Source organism: Berghia stephanieae, chromosome 3 (assembly GCF_034508935.2).
Source record: "Berghia stephanieae isolate SIO BIC M18660-M18661 chromosome 3, UCSD_Bste_1.3, whole genome shotgun sequence".
Lineage (NCBI taxonomy): Eukaryota > Metazoa > Mollusca > Gastropoda > Nudibranchia > Aeolidiidae > Berghia > Berghia stephanieae.
In genome coordinates, this window is record NC_088362.1 from 2450156 (window position 1) to 2468238 (window position 18083).

Here is an 18083-nt window from a genome sequence, read left to right on the forward strand (position 1 = left end):
CTTTTTCAGGATAGAGTCTCTCATATCCAAAGTCTTCATTGTGTCATAAATTAAAATAATAAACTTAAAAGAGGGTGAAAGTAAATAAATCAAAAATGTTAAAATCTATCAAACTTCTCGAGTCACCAAAAATTTATGAACGTGTTGAATTTGAAAATTATGAATTTTTGCCAAGGAAGTACCAAAAAAAAAAAAAAAAAAAAAAGAAAGAAGAAAGAAAGAAAGAAAATTAGAAAGGAACTCAAACCCCTAACTAACCCCACCCCGGTAACAATTACGCTGTGCTAAAGCAGTCGGCTATCTCCCTTCTCGCGCTCGGTCAAATAGCCCTTATAATCTCCTCTGGTGTAATGAATACACAGCTCTGTGTATAGATAGTTCGAAGATGACGTCACTTAGGCCTTTGTTATTGTTTTTGCCATCCGCGTTTGTGAGTTGTTCTCACTAAACTGTATTAACCAGACTATAAAAGTTCATGGTTACACCGAGTTTGTGTGTTGGTCCGTTATACTTCCGGATGGCAATGTTTTGAACTCCTTGGCCAAGCGCATTCTATCTATTCAGTACACTGATGGACGGATAACACAGCTGTGTATTCAGTCCACCTGTGGACAGAAAACACAGTTCCAAAGGGAAATCTTTTTTGCCAGATTATTTTGACAAAAATTGTCAAATTGATTATAGAAAAATAAAATTTGTTGACTGGGGGGGGGGGGCACATTGACCTTTTTTTTAATTGAAGGTTCGAGCATACATGACCATTAACCAATCGTGCCATTTACTTCTTTATGTCCCATTGACCATGCCCATTTCTGGCTGCTCCCTTGATCATTTATTTTCATTTTCAGTCAAGAAAAAAAAAAGACGCATTGCTCGAGGTCGGCCATCTTTTTGTTTACATCGGAAATTGGCTATGGCCGTAAAAAGGTCTAGGTGGCAAGGCTAACACAAGGCTGTGTGTACCATGACTATTGGCCAAATCATAGTAATCACCGTGTAGTGAAAGGGGCCATAACCACGCCCCTTCAACTTCGACTGTTCGAGCGAACTTCACATGCATTTCAAGGAAGAGTATTGTATGTGTCTCAAGTACCTTTATCGCTGATCCATAAAACACTAAGTATCTAGCTCTTCCCATTCCCAACACACAAATCGCACCAACACACAAAACAGTGTAACTTTAATCTATTATTGTAGGTAGTCTGATTCCAGCCTACAGACAGGTGCCTATGAGTATGAGCCATTGGAAAAGTGAAGCGTCTAAGTCTAGTTTGGGTTAAAATTTGAATAACACCATTTCATTCTAATTACTGTTGCATTATTTTTCACAGTATCTAAACGATTCTGGTTCATTTGCGGCTATGTGGTCTAGTGGTATGATGACACTCGCTCGGATCGGAAGGTCCTGGGGCGCATAGTTGAGTCCTTGGAAAACACTCTTTACTCACATTCTCCCATCGCACTCAGGTGTAAAATGAGTACCGGGCCGTTAACAGTGTTGTCTTTGTCCGAAAAAAAATGTAATATTGCCTAATATGCGTCATGTCCCGTCCTACATGTTATATGTTGCGGTTGACACCTTGTAAAGCGCTTTGAGCCCATTTAGTGGATATTGCGCTATATAAAAGCTCTTTTTTTTAAGAGCAGAAATCAAGCTTTACTATCAATGCTGATTGAGACCAATGTAGTTACATTATATATATAAAAAAAATTTGTAATTTGATATAAAATTACGTCATTTTAAAACTTGTAATTTTTGTTCAAAATTTAGCAAAAAAAATAAATAAATAAATAAAAAAATAAAAAGAAAATGCATCTAGATAATTCATTTATCTATGTCAATACCAAATCAAGATTGAAGCAACACAGTCCTATGTTTACTCTTGGCCGCCCGTGACCAACACTATTTTCTCAATGCTAAAGTCCCGTTTCAGTCAGTAGTCAGCTTATCGTGAGACCTGCCCAATGGGGTAATACCCAGTCACTGATTTTGAGATTTTTGCAATTGTAAATTTTGAGTAGTAAAAGCAGCATAACGTTGGAACCCTTTATCCTAGATCTAAAAGTAAGGTATCAGATTAAATGGTTTTTAAAGGCCTATCTGTCTTTGTAAAAATAATTTTTAATTTTAATTTTTAAAAAAAATATTAAACTACTAAAATATTAGTGGTCCATTATTATTGTTATTGGTCTGATATAAAAAAAAATTGAGTGTGTATATAGCGCAATATCCACTTAATGTGCTCAAAGCGCTTTAAAAGGGGTCCCTGACTAACAGCAACACGTTACATGTAGAACGAAACATGACGCCTGTTAGTGTTAGGCAATATTTCAATTTTTTTTTCTGACAGAAACAACGCTGTAACGGCCAGGTACTCACTTTACACCTGAGTACGGTGAGAGAATGTGAGTAAAGATCCTTTTCCAAGGACTCAACTATGCGCCAAGCGAGGCTCGAACTCAATACCTTCCGATCTGAAAGCGAGTGTCATACCACAAGACCACATAGCCGCACAGGAATCTACAAACTCATCACACGACTGGTGTTCTTTGAACAATTAATAAACAGTAACAGGGAGGGGCCTCACATATCCTGTCTTAATAGATAACAAATTCCTGGTTAACTCACTCAAACCTAACACCGGCTATATCCGTAGTATACCCGGGGTTACTTTTACCTCATGCCTATAATTTATTACATTTTTCGGAGACAAATTATAGGCGTATCTAGTATCAAAGCTAATGTTTTTAGTTTTTACATGTTAATGGTAGTTAAATAAAAATATTTATGCACATGCTCATTTTTTAATACTTTTTTTTTTTTCAATTTCGAAAAGTAGCAAAAGTCTCTAGGATTGAGTGAGTTAATTGGTGCTTAATCATAATTTAATCTACTGATGACCATACATATACATTTCAAGATAAACACCCAGAATTTGTCAGGGATGTTTGCTATTGTCTGTCAAGTTTCTGTGTTCGTCATTGCCTAGCATGAATTATGCCTTTTACTATCAGGCAAGAAAAATAGGATAGTGTACAATTCTTATTTAAATTTTTAAAAAAATTGAGCTTTTATATAGCGCAATATCCACTAAATGTGCTCAAAGCGCTTTACAAGGGATCCCTGGTCAACAACAACATTTAACATGTAGGACGAGACATGACGCCTGCCAGGCAATGTTACAATTTTTTCCGGACAGAGACAATGCTGTTAACGGCCAGGTACTCATTTTACACATGAGTACGGTGAAAGAATGTGAGTAAAGAGCCCTTTCCAAGGACTCAACTGTGCGCCTCGAACTCAGGACCTTCTGATCCGAAAGCGAGTGTCATACCACAAGACCACATAGCCTCACAAATATAGTGTCACAATACTATATGTTTACTCTTCACTTTCTTCGTATTTATTTTGATTTCATCTATTTTTATCTTAAAGGCGCTGCAGCCATCAAAGTTTGAGGTAGAAGATGGATCGCTACCTAATCATCACAGCTGATGACTTTGGTTTCAGCAAGGAAAGAAATGAAGGTGTCATTGACGTTGCTAAGATTTCTGCTGTAACGAGTGCATCTCTTTTACTCAACTGCACAGGCACAGATGATGCAATACACCTCTTTGAAAATCATAAATTGTGTTCAGGTATGGTATTGTTATCCCCTTGTGAATTCTCAGACTTATTGTATTCATGCAGCAAATCCAAAATAGTCGAAGCTACTAATCCCTATCTGTTCCCAGTTCCTCTATGTCTAACTTTCTCTTGGCTGCTTTAAATGTAATTCTAGAACTTTTTACTATCCCATTTTCTTCCTTTTTACTGGCGCTGATATAACCTTAATGTGTTGCAAGCGCCGTAAAACCCTTAAAAACAAAAATAAAACAAACCACTAATCGTAACACTGCTTTACTGGAACAACCGCTTAATTGGAACAATCTTCCTGTGATATGATTTTTTTCTATATAATTTCTACTGACTCATCTGAATACATGCTTGTTAATTTGAATGATTTTAAACCTTCAGCACACGTTGGAAGAATTTGTTGTATTTACATAAGATCAAAAATGTACCTATCGTTATTGGGATTAACAAAAAATGGAGTTGTTCCGTTTCTTCAAATGAACAGATGGTTCCATTAATTAACGATTGCATCGAGTCTGTCACCACCCATTCCTATACATATATATATATGTATGTATGTATGTATGTATGTATGTATGTATGTATGTATGTATGTATGTATGTATGTATGTATGTATGTATGTATGTATGTATGTATGTATGTATGTATGTATGTATGTATATATGTATGTATGTATTTATGTATGTATGTATGTATGTACACATGTATGTATGTATTTGTATTGGTATGATTATTAAAAGGTATTTATTGATATGATAATTAAACAATGAATCTAATGTACTTTCTTTTATTAATACCTGTTTCAGGACTTCATTTAAATTTGACAGAAGGACATACATTAAGTAAAAAGGCATATTCAACCCTTACAGACTCAGGTGGAGAATTTTGGGGGAAATTCGAACTCCGAAAGCGACTAGAGAGTGGAAAGATTGATCCTCTTGAGGTGAAAATGAAATAAATCTCTCGTTACTGTTTTTAAATACAGAAAAATATGACCTAGAGGAATTCTGGTGTAGAGTCACACAATCTGGTTTATGGGAAACTTCCATCAAATTCTGGTGAGGTCTTTTGGTTCTAAGGAAAGCTTCCATCGCTTCAGGTGTCATCACAAACATTACAGCATTATTTTCACTCCACAACTTTCACTTCCTTCCATCATCATCACCATCACCATCATCATCATCATCATCCTTTCTACCACCACTACTGCGACGACCACCATCATCACGACCACTACCACCACCACAACTATCATCAACCTAATCATCATTGCCACTGCCACAACCACCACCAATACATCATCCCTAACACTACTACTTACTACTACAACCACCACCACCACATCATTATCACCACAACCACATCATCATCACTATCACTACTACTTCAACAATACTACTACTATTACTACTACTACTACTACTACTACTACTACTACTACTACTACTACTACTACTACTCTTCTACTACTACTACTACTACTACTACTATTACTACTACTACTACTACTACTACTTCTACAACTACAACCGTTATCACACGATTTACACTACCACTGTTACTACAAACCACCAGTTGAGTGTTTTCCTCCCGATGAGGTCTTGTGCTTGTATCTGTATGAACCTTTTAGGTCTGGGTGGGGTTCCTGACCTCCCATAGTGGGCAGGGAAGTACACTCTATGTCTTCTATCCCCTTATATCAGTTTTCCAACTTGCTTTCTGTTTTTGTCTTGGAATGAGATTACTTGGTTTTGTCTTGGCCCTGGCCGGATACCCTGGCTGGGAGGGAAACAGTCAAATGTATTGTTAGTTTTGGGAGATGATATTTTTTTCCTTGTAGATCATCTCTTTGTTATGCATTGTATGATGTTTTATTTATATTATATATGATTTGTAAAACATTTGAGTGCATTCTTCATGGTGGGGACCTGTGCTTGTGTCTTGGTGAGACTTTTCAGTGATCTCAAACTAAGTACTTTGACAGTGTGCTTTTGGAATCTTCATCTGTGTCCTATTTGAACCAATTCCCCTTTTTCTTACCTTTTCTTGTGTTCTTTAATTGTCATTCTAGAACTTGTTACTATCCCAATTTCTTCCTTTTTACTGGCGCTGATATGACCTTAATGTGTTGCAAGCGCCGTAAAACCCTTAAAAACGAAAAAAAAAACAAAACACACAACCTTTTAGGTGATCTCAAACTAATTGCACTGATAGTATGTTCTTGTAATTTACATCTACTCCCTATTTGAATTATTCCTCTAGAATATCATTATTTTGATTATCCCATTTTCTTCCTTTTTATTGATGCTGAAATGATAGAAACATGTCACAAGCGTCATAAACCCATTAAAAACAAAAAACAAAACAAACAGTAATTTTTTTTTTACATTCTGAACATGAGTTTTGATATCAGTCCTGGTTCTGAAAACAATGAATGAAATATAAAGAGTTGGACTGATACGTCCTCAAATATTTTATCTGTCACTTCTAAAACTATTTTTACTATTTTATTATCAGATCCAACTTGAAATCCAATGTCAAATTGATGTGTTTAAGGAGGTTATGGGAAAACACCCACTTTATGTTGATGGCCATCAACACATTCATGTTCATCCAGGTAAAAAAATCCATTCATTTTAATCTTTAAGTGAAGGCAATCCAGAACTCTACAATCCAGACAGGTTGCCTGGGGTCGAATTTTTTCCCCTTTATTTGTACACTTTGGGGACTGATTCTATACACATGTATGCATGTGTATAAAAGAAATAGGAGGAGGAGGAGGAGATGGTGGGAGGCGATGGAGAAGGAAGAGGGGGGGGGGGGATAATGATGATATTGATAATAATGAAATGATAATAATAATAATGATGATGGTAATAATCATTGTTATGGTGTATTATTATTATTGAGTTATTGCCCTTCGCAATTGTATTGCCAATATTCTATTTCCACGAATAATACACTGAATTACATTTAATTACTTATTAATAATGTCACAATTGAATATATTTAAAGAATACATTACATTCGTATCGTTAGTTTACACTTGTGCATTCAGGTTGCATATTAAATAACGTATATTCCTGTTTATGTATATTTCTATACTGCCATGTTTAACATTACTAAGTCTGTGATATATGAATAATAGAGTTGGAAATAAAATAACTTGTTGACTGGACACCAATGAGTGTCTTCCCTGTCAGTCTATGTATGCACTGCCTTTGGTGCATAACAATACTAATGATAATAATAAGGTTATTAACTCACTCAACCCTAACTCTGACTATATCCGTAGTATACCCGGGGCTACTTTTACCCCATGCCTATTTTTACATTTTTCTAAGACAAATTATAGGTGTAGTATCAAAGCTAATGTTTTTAGTTTTTACATGTTAATGGCAGTTGAATAAAATCATCTATCTACATGCTCACTTTTAATACATTTTTTTCAATTCTGAAAAGTAGCAAAAATCCCTAGGATTGAGTGAGTTAATAATACTTTATTTTATTTTATACCAGCTGTTGCAGCAATATTTTCCCAGACCCTGAAGACCAATGGTATTCAAGTGACTCGTTTACCAATTGAGTTATCAATGGATCAAAAACAATGGGTCAAACCATCTGTCATCCCTTTTTACAACAAAATGATGACAGATGCTGAAAACAGCAAGTCTATTTTTGACAACTGTGGTATAAGGTAGTTGTGTGTTTTCAATTTTATTCTTTTGAATACTTTTATTCTATTCCTCCATTAATAATAATAATAATATTAATAATAATAATAATAATAATAATAATAATAATAATAATAATATAATAATAATAATACAATAATAATAATAATAATATAATAATATAAAATAAAAATAATAATAATAATAATAATAATAATAATAATAATAATAATAATAATAATAATAAATAATAATAATAATAATAATATATAATAATAATAATATATAATAATAATAATAATAATAATATATATCAATCATATAATCATAATAATAGTCAAATCATAATAATCATAATCATGATCATAATCATAATAATCATAATAATAGTCAGAATCATAATAATATAATAATATAATAAATAATAATTAATAATAATAATAATAATAATAATAATAATAAATAATATAATATAATAATAATAATAATAATAATAATAATAATAATAATAATAATAATAATAATAATAATAATAAATATATAATAATAATAAATAATAATAATAATAATAATAATAATAATAATAATAATAATAAAATAATAATAATAATAATAATAATAATAATAATAATAATAATAATAATAATAATAATAATATAATAATATATTATTATTATTATTATTATTATTATATTATTATTATTATTATTATTATTATTATTATTATTATTATTATTATATATTAATAATAAATAGCAATAATAATAATAATAATTATGATGACAATATGATAAGGGGCACTTTATGCCTAGAACTTAACAGTACTGCATGGAGAGATCTTTTCATCCATATTTTTAGATTTTAGTTAGCGTATTACCGTTTTTATTGGTTTTTGTTTTGGGTGAAGCAGGATTTTAAGCTGTTAAATTCATTTTGTTCAATACAGTTCAAGGGTTTCTAGCAGTTTTGTACACAAGAAATACAGACCTCTGCACCACACAAACACTTACCTTAAATCTAACCTGCAGTGTCAGATTAAGATGCAGGATAAATTTAGCCATTTTTGCTATTGGTCTTAACTCACTCAACCCTAGATATTTTTGCTACTTTTCAAAATTGTAAGAAATGTATTAAAAATGAGCATCTAAATTGATAGTTTTATTCAATTACCATTAACATGCAAAAACTAAAACATTAACTTTGATACTGCACCTATATTTTGTCTCAGAAAAATGAAATAAGTAGGCATGGGGTAAAAGTACGTTACCAAGTAAACTACGGATATAGTCGGTGTTAGGGTTGAGTGAGTTAACATTTTGAATTAGGCAGGTATGAGACATTTACTTTGATTGCAAACTTTATTAAAATGATTCATGTCTTGTTACCAATCGGATGGTATTGTTCTTGTATTGAAATAGGAATGCTCAGTTAAATTAATTGAGCTTTTTTATAGCGCAATATCCACTAAATTAGCAATGACTATCCCGCACAAATCTTTGGGCCTCTTTTTCGCTCACGAAGTGCCCAAATTCGCAACAAAATATGGGACGAAGCCGTTCCGTACATGCTATTTTAAAAAATTAATTACGAAGCTGTTTATCGATGAATAAGACTGAAAGTTGGCACACAGTTAGAAAAGAGGTCATATTAGTTTATGTCAAGCGACAAAACTCGTACGATTACCAGAAGAGTGTTAAAAATATATTTTTACTCTTTGGAGTACAATATTTCTAAAACTACAAAGAGGAGAGATTTTGTCGCTCACAAGGTTATATATGCACATTTCTTCTATTTATATTTCAAATGTCATTGGATTATGATAAGTACTTTTCCCGTATTCTCACAAAACATCAACCCAATTTGCATTTCAATGTGTGAAAAGATGGAGACGGCCATTTTGCTCCACCATCGCGCGACACGAAAATGACGTGAGCAAGGCAAGGCTGCCAGGTGGCAAGACTTTAACCTGACCAAACTCGACTTCAAATGTGGCTAAATAGAAAATCATATGGCTTTCACTATTTAAAGAATACATTACATTCGTATCGTTAGTTTACACTTGTGCATTCAGGTTGCATATTAAATAACGTATATTCCTGTTTATGTATATTTCTATACTGCCATGTTTAACATTACTAAGTCTGTGATATATGAATAATAGAGTTGGAAATAAAATAACTTGTTGACTGGACACCAATGAGTGTCTTCCCTGTCAGTCTATGTATGCACTGCCTTTGGTGCATAACAATACTAATGATAATAATAAGGTTATTAACTCACTCAACCCTAACTCTGACTATATCCGTAGTATACCCGGGGCTACTTTTACCCCATGCCTATTTTTACATTTTTCTAAGACAAATTATAGGTGTAGTATCAAAGCTAATGTTTTTAGTTTTTACATGTTAATGGCAGTTGAATAAAATCATCTATCTACATGCTCACTTTTAATACATTTTTTTTCAATTCTGAAAAGTAGCAAAAATCCCTAGGATTGAGTGAGTTAATAATACTTTATTTTATTTTATACCAGCTGTTGCAGCAATATTTTCCCAGACCCTGAAGACCAATGGTATTCAAGTGACTCGTTTACCAATTGAGTTATCAATGGATCAAAAACAATGGGTCAAACCATCTGTCATCCCTTTTTACAACAAAATGATGACAGATGCTGAAAACAGCAAGTCTATTTTTGACAACTGTGGTATAAGGTAGTTGTGTGTTTTCAATTTTATTCTTTTGAATACTTTTATTCTATTCCTCCATTAATAATAATAATAATAATAATAATAATATATAATAATAATAATAATAATAATAATAATATAATAATAATATATGACAATATAATAATAATAATATAATAATCATAAAATACAAACATAATAATAATAATAATAATAATAAATAATAATAATAATAATAATAATAATAATAATAATAATAATAATAATAATTAATAATATATAATAATAATAATAATAAATAATAATAATAATAATAATAATAATAATAATAATAATAATAATAATAATAATAATAATAATAAAAATTTAATAATAATATCATCATCATCATCATCATAATCATAATAATAGTCAGAATCATAATAATCATAATAATAGTCAGAATCATAATAATCATAATAATAGTCAGAATCATAATAATCATATCAGATATAATAATCATATATAATAATAATAATATAATAATAATAATAATAATAATAATAATAATAATAATAATAAATAATAATAATAATAATAATAATAATAATAAATAATAATAATAATAAATAATAATAATAATAATAATAATAATAATAATAATAATAATAATAATAATATCAATAATTAATAATAATAATAATAATAATAATAATAATAATAATATAATAATAATAATAATAATAATTATTATTATTATTATTATTATTATTATTATTATTATTATTATTATATTAATAATAAATAGCAATAATAATAATTATAATTATGATGACAATATGATAAGGGGCACTTTATGCCTAGAACTTAACAGTACTGCATGGAGAGATCTTTTCATCCATATTTTTAGATTTTAGTTAGCGTATTACCGTTTTTATTGGTTTTTGTTTTGGGTGAAGCAGGATTTTAAGCTGTTAAATTCATTTTGTTCAATACAGTTCAAGGGTTTCTAGCAGTTTTGTACACAAGAAATACAGACCTCTGCACCACACAAACACTTACCTTAAATCTAACCTGCAGTGTCAGATTAAGATGCAGGATAAATTTAGCCATTTTTGCTATTGGTCTTAACTCACTCAACCCTAGATATTTTTGCTACTTTTCAAAATTGTAAGAAATGTATTAAAAATGAGCATCTACATTGATAGTTTTATTCAATTACCATTAACATGCAAAAACTAAAACATTAACTTTGATACTGCACCTATATTTTGTCTCAGAAAAATGAAATAAGTAGGCATGGGGTAAAAGTACGTTACCAAGTAAACTACGGATATAGTCGGTGTTAGGGTTGAGTGAGTTAACATTTTGAATTAGGCAGGTATGAGACATTTACTTTGATTGCAAACTTTATTAAAATGATTCATGTCTTGTTACCAATCGGATGGTATTGTTCTTGTATTGAAATAGGAATGCTCAGTTAAATTAATTGAGCTTTTTTATAGCGCAATATCCACTAAATTAGCAATGACTATCCCGCACAAATCTTTGGGCCTCTTTTTCGCTCACGAAGTGCCCAAATTCGCAACAAAATACGGGACGAAGCCGTTCCGTACATGCTATTTTAAAAAATTAATTACGAAGCTGTTTATCGATGAATAAGACTGAAAGTTGGCACACAGTTAGAAAAGAGGTCATATTAGTTTATGTCAAGCGACAAAACTCGTACGATTACCAGAAGAGTGTTAAAAATATATTTTTACTCTTTGGAGTACAATATTTCTAAAACTACAAAGAGGAGAGATTTTGTCGCTCACAAGGTTATATATGCACATTTCTTCTATTTATATTTCAAATGTCATTGGATTATGATAAGTACTTTTCCCGTATTCTCACAAAACATCAACCCAATTTGCATTTCAATGTGTGAAAAGATGGAGACGGCCATTTTGCTCCACCATCGCGCGACACGAAAATGACGTGAGCAAAGCAAGGCTGCCAGGTGGCAAGACTTTAACCTGACCAAACTCGACTTCAAATGTGGCTAAATAGAAAATCATATGGCTTTCACTATTAAGACTGGCCCACTTAAAATGAACTAAATTTTAACAAACAGAAAATTGAATAGACTAGGATAAATGTCAATGAGACAAAAATAGATGAATAAAATTTAATAAAAGAAGCAAAATTATATATTTGCCACACACGTGGCCATCTGGCAACTTGTTTGCGGTGACGGATGACACAAATCCTCGCGCGCTTTTTTTAAAATTCAGGCATTGTTTCATTGTTATGTCATAGGGATAGTAGATTAACTCTCTCTCTCTCTCTCTCTCTCTCTCTCTCTCTCAAATAAATACTAGAAAAAACATAAGCCATGGTCTCACGGGACTGATTGATTTAGCAGGCATTTTTCGTTTGATTTGTATGTGTTGTAGACAAAATTACACTTCGGAAAAGTTCCAAATGATCAATATTATGTATATTTTAAAACAAAATTATAGTTGACCCTAGCCATACAGCTCTAAAACTATACAAGTTAGAACTTTTCTGATGTCTTCATCATATTTTCTGATAATTTTGCCATAAAATTGCCAAGTTTTAATATCTTATTCTATGTATTAAGCGAGATACAGTCACAAACCAGAATAAAACGCAGAAAAAGCGTCCCATATTTTCCGTATTTTTTTCTCTTTGTGAGTCATTCAAATAAATGACATCTTTGAAACTGCATAACTTTGTTATATATTAATGGATTTCCAAAATTCAAAAAGATTTTTACTCAGTGGAGATAGGGCTTTGATTTAAGAGTAGTATTTCCTACAAAAATAGAAAACAAAAATTTTCATAGTCATTGCTAACTAAATGTTCTCAAAGCGCTTTACAAGGGGTCCCTGGTCAACAGCAACATTTAACATTTAGGACGGGACATGCCGCCTGTTAGGCGATAGTATAATTTTTCGGACAGAAACAACTTTGTTAACGGCCAGGTACTCATTTTACACCTGAGTACGGTGAGAGAATGTGAGTAAAGAGTTTTCCAAGGACTAAACTATGCGCCGAGCGAGGCTCGAACCCAGGACCTTCTGATCCAAAAGCGAGTGTCATATCACTAGACCACATAGTCGCACAGTTAAGATCAGAAAATAAGACAATTATGGTGGAAATTAAGGATAAATGTTTTTGAAATCTCAGATACACCGATGCTTTCGTTGGGCTATCAACCATGGGAAGTGACATGACAGCTACCAGACTACAGTCAAGCATTTTGGAGGGGTTTCAAGATGCTGAAACACGATATGACCATTCAACCAAAACGTTTGTTACTTGTGAATTGATGTGTCATCCTGGATATGCCACGGGTAAACATTCCGGTGGATTCGACGGATGTTCGGATGAATTTGGTTGTTCCAAGGATAGGGAACACGAAATAACGGTTTTGTCCTCTAAAGAAATGTTTGAATTTTATGAGAAAAATAATATTCACTTGGTGTCCCATGAAATACTCATTGATACCTAAGTAAACCCAATATAGTCACAATTAAATGCTCTATAGTCAAAAGGGTGCTCTTTTATAAGCATGATCCAGCTATAAGCACACTCTGCTCTATTCTCGAGTTTTGTGCTAATAAACGGAGACCGCTGTATTATATTATTATTATTATTTTCAGCATTTTTATTATCATTACGCAATCAAGGAATAACAATTAAAAATAGCATTTGATTAGTGCTTTACTTTTTAAGTACCTACTATTATTTACTTTTGTAAAGTGAAGTTAAATAAACTTTGTGAATTTCTTTTTCTTTTTTGAGTACTTTTGGTGCTGGAAACTATGCTGATTTCAAATTGTCTAATCCTCTTTTACTGGCTATATATGACTTGGTAGCTTACATGATACTACATAAGCAGCAATAAGATTATTTGTAAAATGTTTGATGCACATATTTTCAATGTATATTTTAAATTTCATCACTTTTGTCAGAGCTTTAAGCATGAATTTGTATCCAAGGAATTACCTTTGCCATCTAGATGCGACTGTATCTTAAACAGGTCTCTCAATTTAAAAGTCAATGTTCTCTCTTGTTTTACTTAAACATCATTATTTTTGATCATACTTTTATAAATTGGGCATGAAATAAGATTTCTTACCTATAGTAAACGCAAAACTTGAAAAATCAAATTAAATTTGTTTCTATTCGGTAAGCCATGAATATAATTATATTATTATTCACCAAATGGTTTAGAATAATATGATCATATTCTACTGTGCAACATACATTCATCGAACGACATGACAACCGCAAAAATTAATTGCATGTGTGTTTGGATGAATATCTAAACATGACTGTAAGACAAGTGCCTTATCACAACACACAGTCAGAGCTGCCAACCTACCGCAAAAAATGCAGAATTGTACGCATTTTCAGCGGTTGTACGCTGCATTTTCAGCGGTTGTACGCTTGTACCCATTTCCCCCAAGATTGTACCCATTTTCAGTGTACGGAATCACTTCAGTTTACTTTAGTTGTAAAAGCCCGGATGCTCGTATCGCTGTTATCTTAAGTTTGCTGGATTGTACAAATTTGTACTCGATACCAATTCATTGCTGTATTATTCTATAGTGAACGGGCTCCTATTGTTTTAGTCCGATATTGTTTGAGCTTGTGCTGTGTGACTTTATGTAAGTGTACCTTCCTCTTTCTTTCACAATGGTTAGTTTCCGTCGATTTCAGGATTGTACCCATTTTTATTAAATCTCCCCCATTTTGAGGTCCCACTGTACACATTCTCATCAGATGGGGTTGGCAGCTCTGCATTGTAATGGTGCCTGCGGTATATGATTTCAATGTTTGCATATCTAGGGCTCATAGATTGATGAAGTCATTAATGCCTTTTTTGTGGACAAATAATAAATATAGTCCAGCGGATTTAGGCTTTGACCAGGAAAAATTAATACTAACCTAGTTTTTATTCTGATGAAAATAAGCCATGTTCTGAGCCTTTCATTAAAAATCCACCACATTCGTCCATGGAAAAGAAAATTAGAGTCAGTTTATACTTATATGCGGCTTTTGGATCGTAAGGTCCTGGGTTCGAGCCTCGCTCGGTGCATAGTTGAATCCTTGGAAAAAGCTCTTTACTCACATTATCTCACCGTACTCAGGTGTAAAATAAGTACCTGGCCATTAACAGCATTGTCTCTGTCTGTGAAAAAATGTAATATTGCCTAACATACGTCATGTCTTGTCCTACATGTTAAGTGTTCTTGTTGGTCAGGGACCCCCTGTAAAGCGCTTTGAGCACTTTTAGTCGATATTGCGCTAAAGAAAAGCTCAAATTTAACTTCATCATCTTTATGAGAATATTTTCCTCTTTGTCTTTGTCAAAGGGAAATAATCATAACAAAGAAAAAAAAGGAAATGGGGGGGGGGGGAGGAGGAGATTGAGTAGACACTCAATTTATTTATTTATTTTATATAAAATGTATGCTTTTTGATTTTCTGTTTTCTGGCATTTTGCTGCCCTTGCTTGACAGGCATGCTGTTTGGTTACATGCAAGAGGATCACTGTTAACCTGAAATTCTACGTTGAATTATTTTGTCATTGTATGATTATCTTATGCTCATGATCCTTAGTTCTTACACAATAGGGAATGAGATTATCAGAAGAGTAGCGTCCCTTGATTGGACGTCACCCATAGTCTGTGACGTCACCGGCGGAAAATTTATTAGAGAGAGAACGTCATGTTGGTTGTGCGCATGCATGTCCCCGAGGACGAGAGACGCATGCGCACAACCAACATGACGTTCTCTCTCTAATAACTTTTCTGCCGGTGACGTCACAGACTATGGGTGACGTCCAATCAAGGGACGCTACTCTTCCGCTTATCTCATTCCCTATATCTGTATTCATCAAACACAAAATGATATCAACCAATTTTCAAACCAGTGTGCTGCTGTTATCGGCATATAACGTCAATCATATAACGTCAATCATAATAAAATGTTGAAACAAGTTTTAGTATTTATTTGATTGTTTAATTTAGGTTTGCAGGGCAACTTTTTTAAATTTAAAATTCAACGCCACTGAAAGATAACTAACAGCTCTGGGCGGGGTTCCTGACCTCCCATAGTGGCAGGGAGGTACTTACTGTGTCTCTTCTATCCCCCCTATATCTGTTTTCCAACTTGCTTTCTGTCGTTGTCTTGGAATGAGATTACTTGATTTTGTCCTGGCCCTGGCAGGATCCTGGTTGAGTCAAATGTTTAGTTAGCGTTGGGAGATATTTTTTTCCTCTGTTATGCACACTGTATTGTGTTTTGTTTACATATATATGATTTGTAAACATTTTGAGTGTGTTCCTCTTAGTAGGACCTGTGCTTGTGTCTGGATGAGACTTTTTGGTGATCTCAAACGAAGTACACTGGTAGTATGCTCTTGAAATCTACATGTTTCCTATTTGAATCAATTTCCCTTTGTCTTCCCTTTTCTTGGGTACTTTAATTGTAATTCTAGAACTTTTTACTATCTCATGTTCTTCCTTCTTACTGGCGCTGATATAACCTAAATGTGTTGCTAGCGCAGTAAAACCCTTTAAAACAAACATCCTCTTCTTCCTTCTCCTCCACCACCACCACCTTCTACTCCTCCACCACCTTCTAGTCCTCCACCACCGCCACGTCCTCCTCCTACAACTGCTACTACTACTACTACTACTACTACTACTACTACTACTACTACTACTACTACTACTACTACTACTACTACTACTACTACCACTGCTACTACCACTACCACTGCTACTACTACTAACAATAATATTTTCCTCGTCATCATCATGATCATCATCATCTTTATTATTATTATTATTATTATTATTACTATTATTATTATTATTATTATTAATATTATTATTATTATTATTATTATTATTATTATTATTATTATTATTATTATTATTATTATTATTATTATTATTACTTTATTATTATTATTATTATTATTATTATTATTATTATTATTATTATCATTGTGATTACTATTATCACTGCAACTATTACTACTACTACTACTACTACTACTACTACTACTACTACTACTACTACTACTACTGCTACTACTACTACTGCTGCTGCTGCTGCTGCTGCTACTACTGCATACTACTACTACCACAGCCACCATCACCACCACTTTTACCACTACTCCAACTTCCACCCCTATAATTGGCCAATAAAAGGGTCGTGTCGTTTCTGTCTCGGTGGACACGGGTAAAAGAAACGATCCGACCAGAGTGTGACTACTGTACACAAAAGAAAAAAAACTGATCGTGTATGTGGGGGTGGACACGCGGCCTAAGACTTGGCAGTGCAATGCCGCTCAGTTGCACTGAGGAGGAGTTGACTTGAGACATCCTGTTAGTATTCTAATTGATTACTGTAATTTGTGGGCGTGGGGGGGGGGGGTGATGAACCCCCCGGATATTATAGATAAGAATTAAAAACAACACTATTGATAGTATGCGCTTAGCTCAGAAGCTCATAATATTGCCATCCGGAAGTATAACGGACCAACACACAAAACTGTGTATCCATGAACGTTCATAGTCAGTTTAATACAGTTCAGTGAGCATTACTCATAAACGCGGATGGCAAAAAACAACAAATACCTGAGTGACGTCATCTTCGAACTATCTATATAATTTGGGCTTCTTAAGTAAAGGCCTGCACAATAAATTAATAATAAACATGAAATAAAGAAAATTCTACATCGACTTACATATTATTTAAAAAAAAACTGAAACGATAGTCAGATTTATTCTGACCATAGAATTCACGTGCGATATTTACACAAGATAATTTCCCAACCGGACAATAATATTATTAACCACTTTTAAATATTTTTTTTGTCAGTACGGGTTTGTTTAACTTAGTTTGTTCCAGATTCTGAGTTACATTGGACCACTGTCCGTCCAATGATGAACTGTAAGCAGGTTTTCTATGACTTTATTATGTGTGGTGATGTTAGCGAAGATTGCTGATCTGGAATTGGCCAGTGTGGGATCGAACCCTGTTTTAACTCACTCAATCTAGAGATATTTTGCTAC

The 18083-nt window shown here is 32.9% G+C and overlaps 1 protein-coding gene across 3 annotated transcripts; it reads left to right on the forward strand.

Moving 5' to 3' along the window:
• The first annotated feature begins 1005 nt into the window (after positions 1-1005).
• LOC144967015 (carbohydrate deacetylase-like) lies at positions 1006-13630 on the forward strand. 3 transcript variants are annotated; one of them, XR_013644306.1, is made up of 7 exons: positions 1006-1076; positions 3437-3639; positions 4445-4581; positions 6156-6255; positions 7158-7335; positions 9846-10023; positions 13174-13312. XR_013644306.1 is itself a non-coding variant. In XM_078903756.1 (6 exons), the coding sequence occupies exons 2-6, from the start codon at positions 3468-3470 to the stop codon at positions 13496-13498; spliced, it is 912 nt and encodes a 303-aa protein (XP_078759882.1). In that variant the 5' UTR covers positions 1006-1076; positions 3437-3467; the 3' UTR covers positions 13499-13630. The 3 variants fall into 3 exon arrangements, 1 of the variants encoding a protein (XP_078759882.1); XR_013644307.1 differs by having other exon boundaries at positions 1013-1120; XM_078903756.1 differs by lacking the exon at positions 9846-10023 and having other exon boundaries at positions 13174-13630.
• The last annotated feature ends 4453 nt before the right edge of the window (positions 13631-18083 follow it).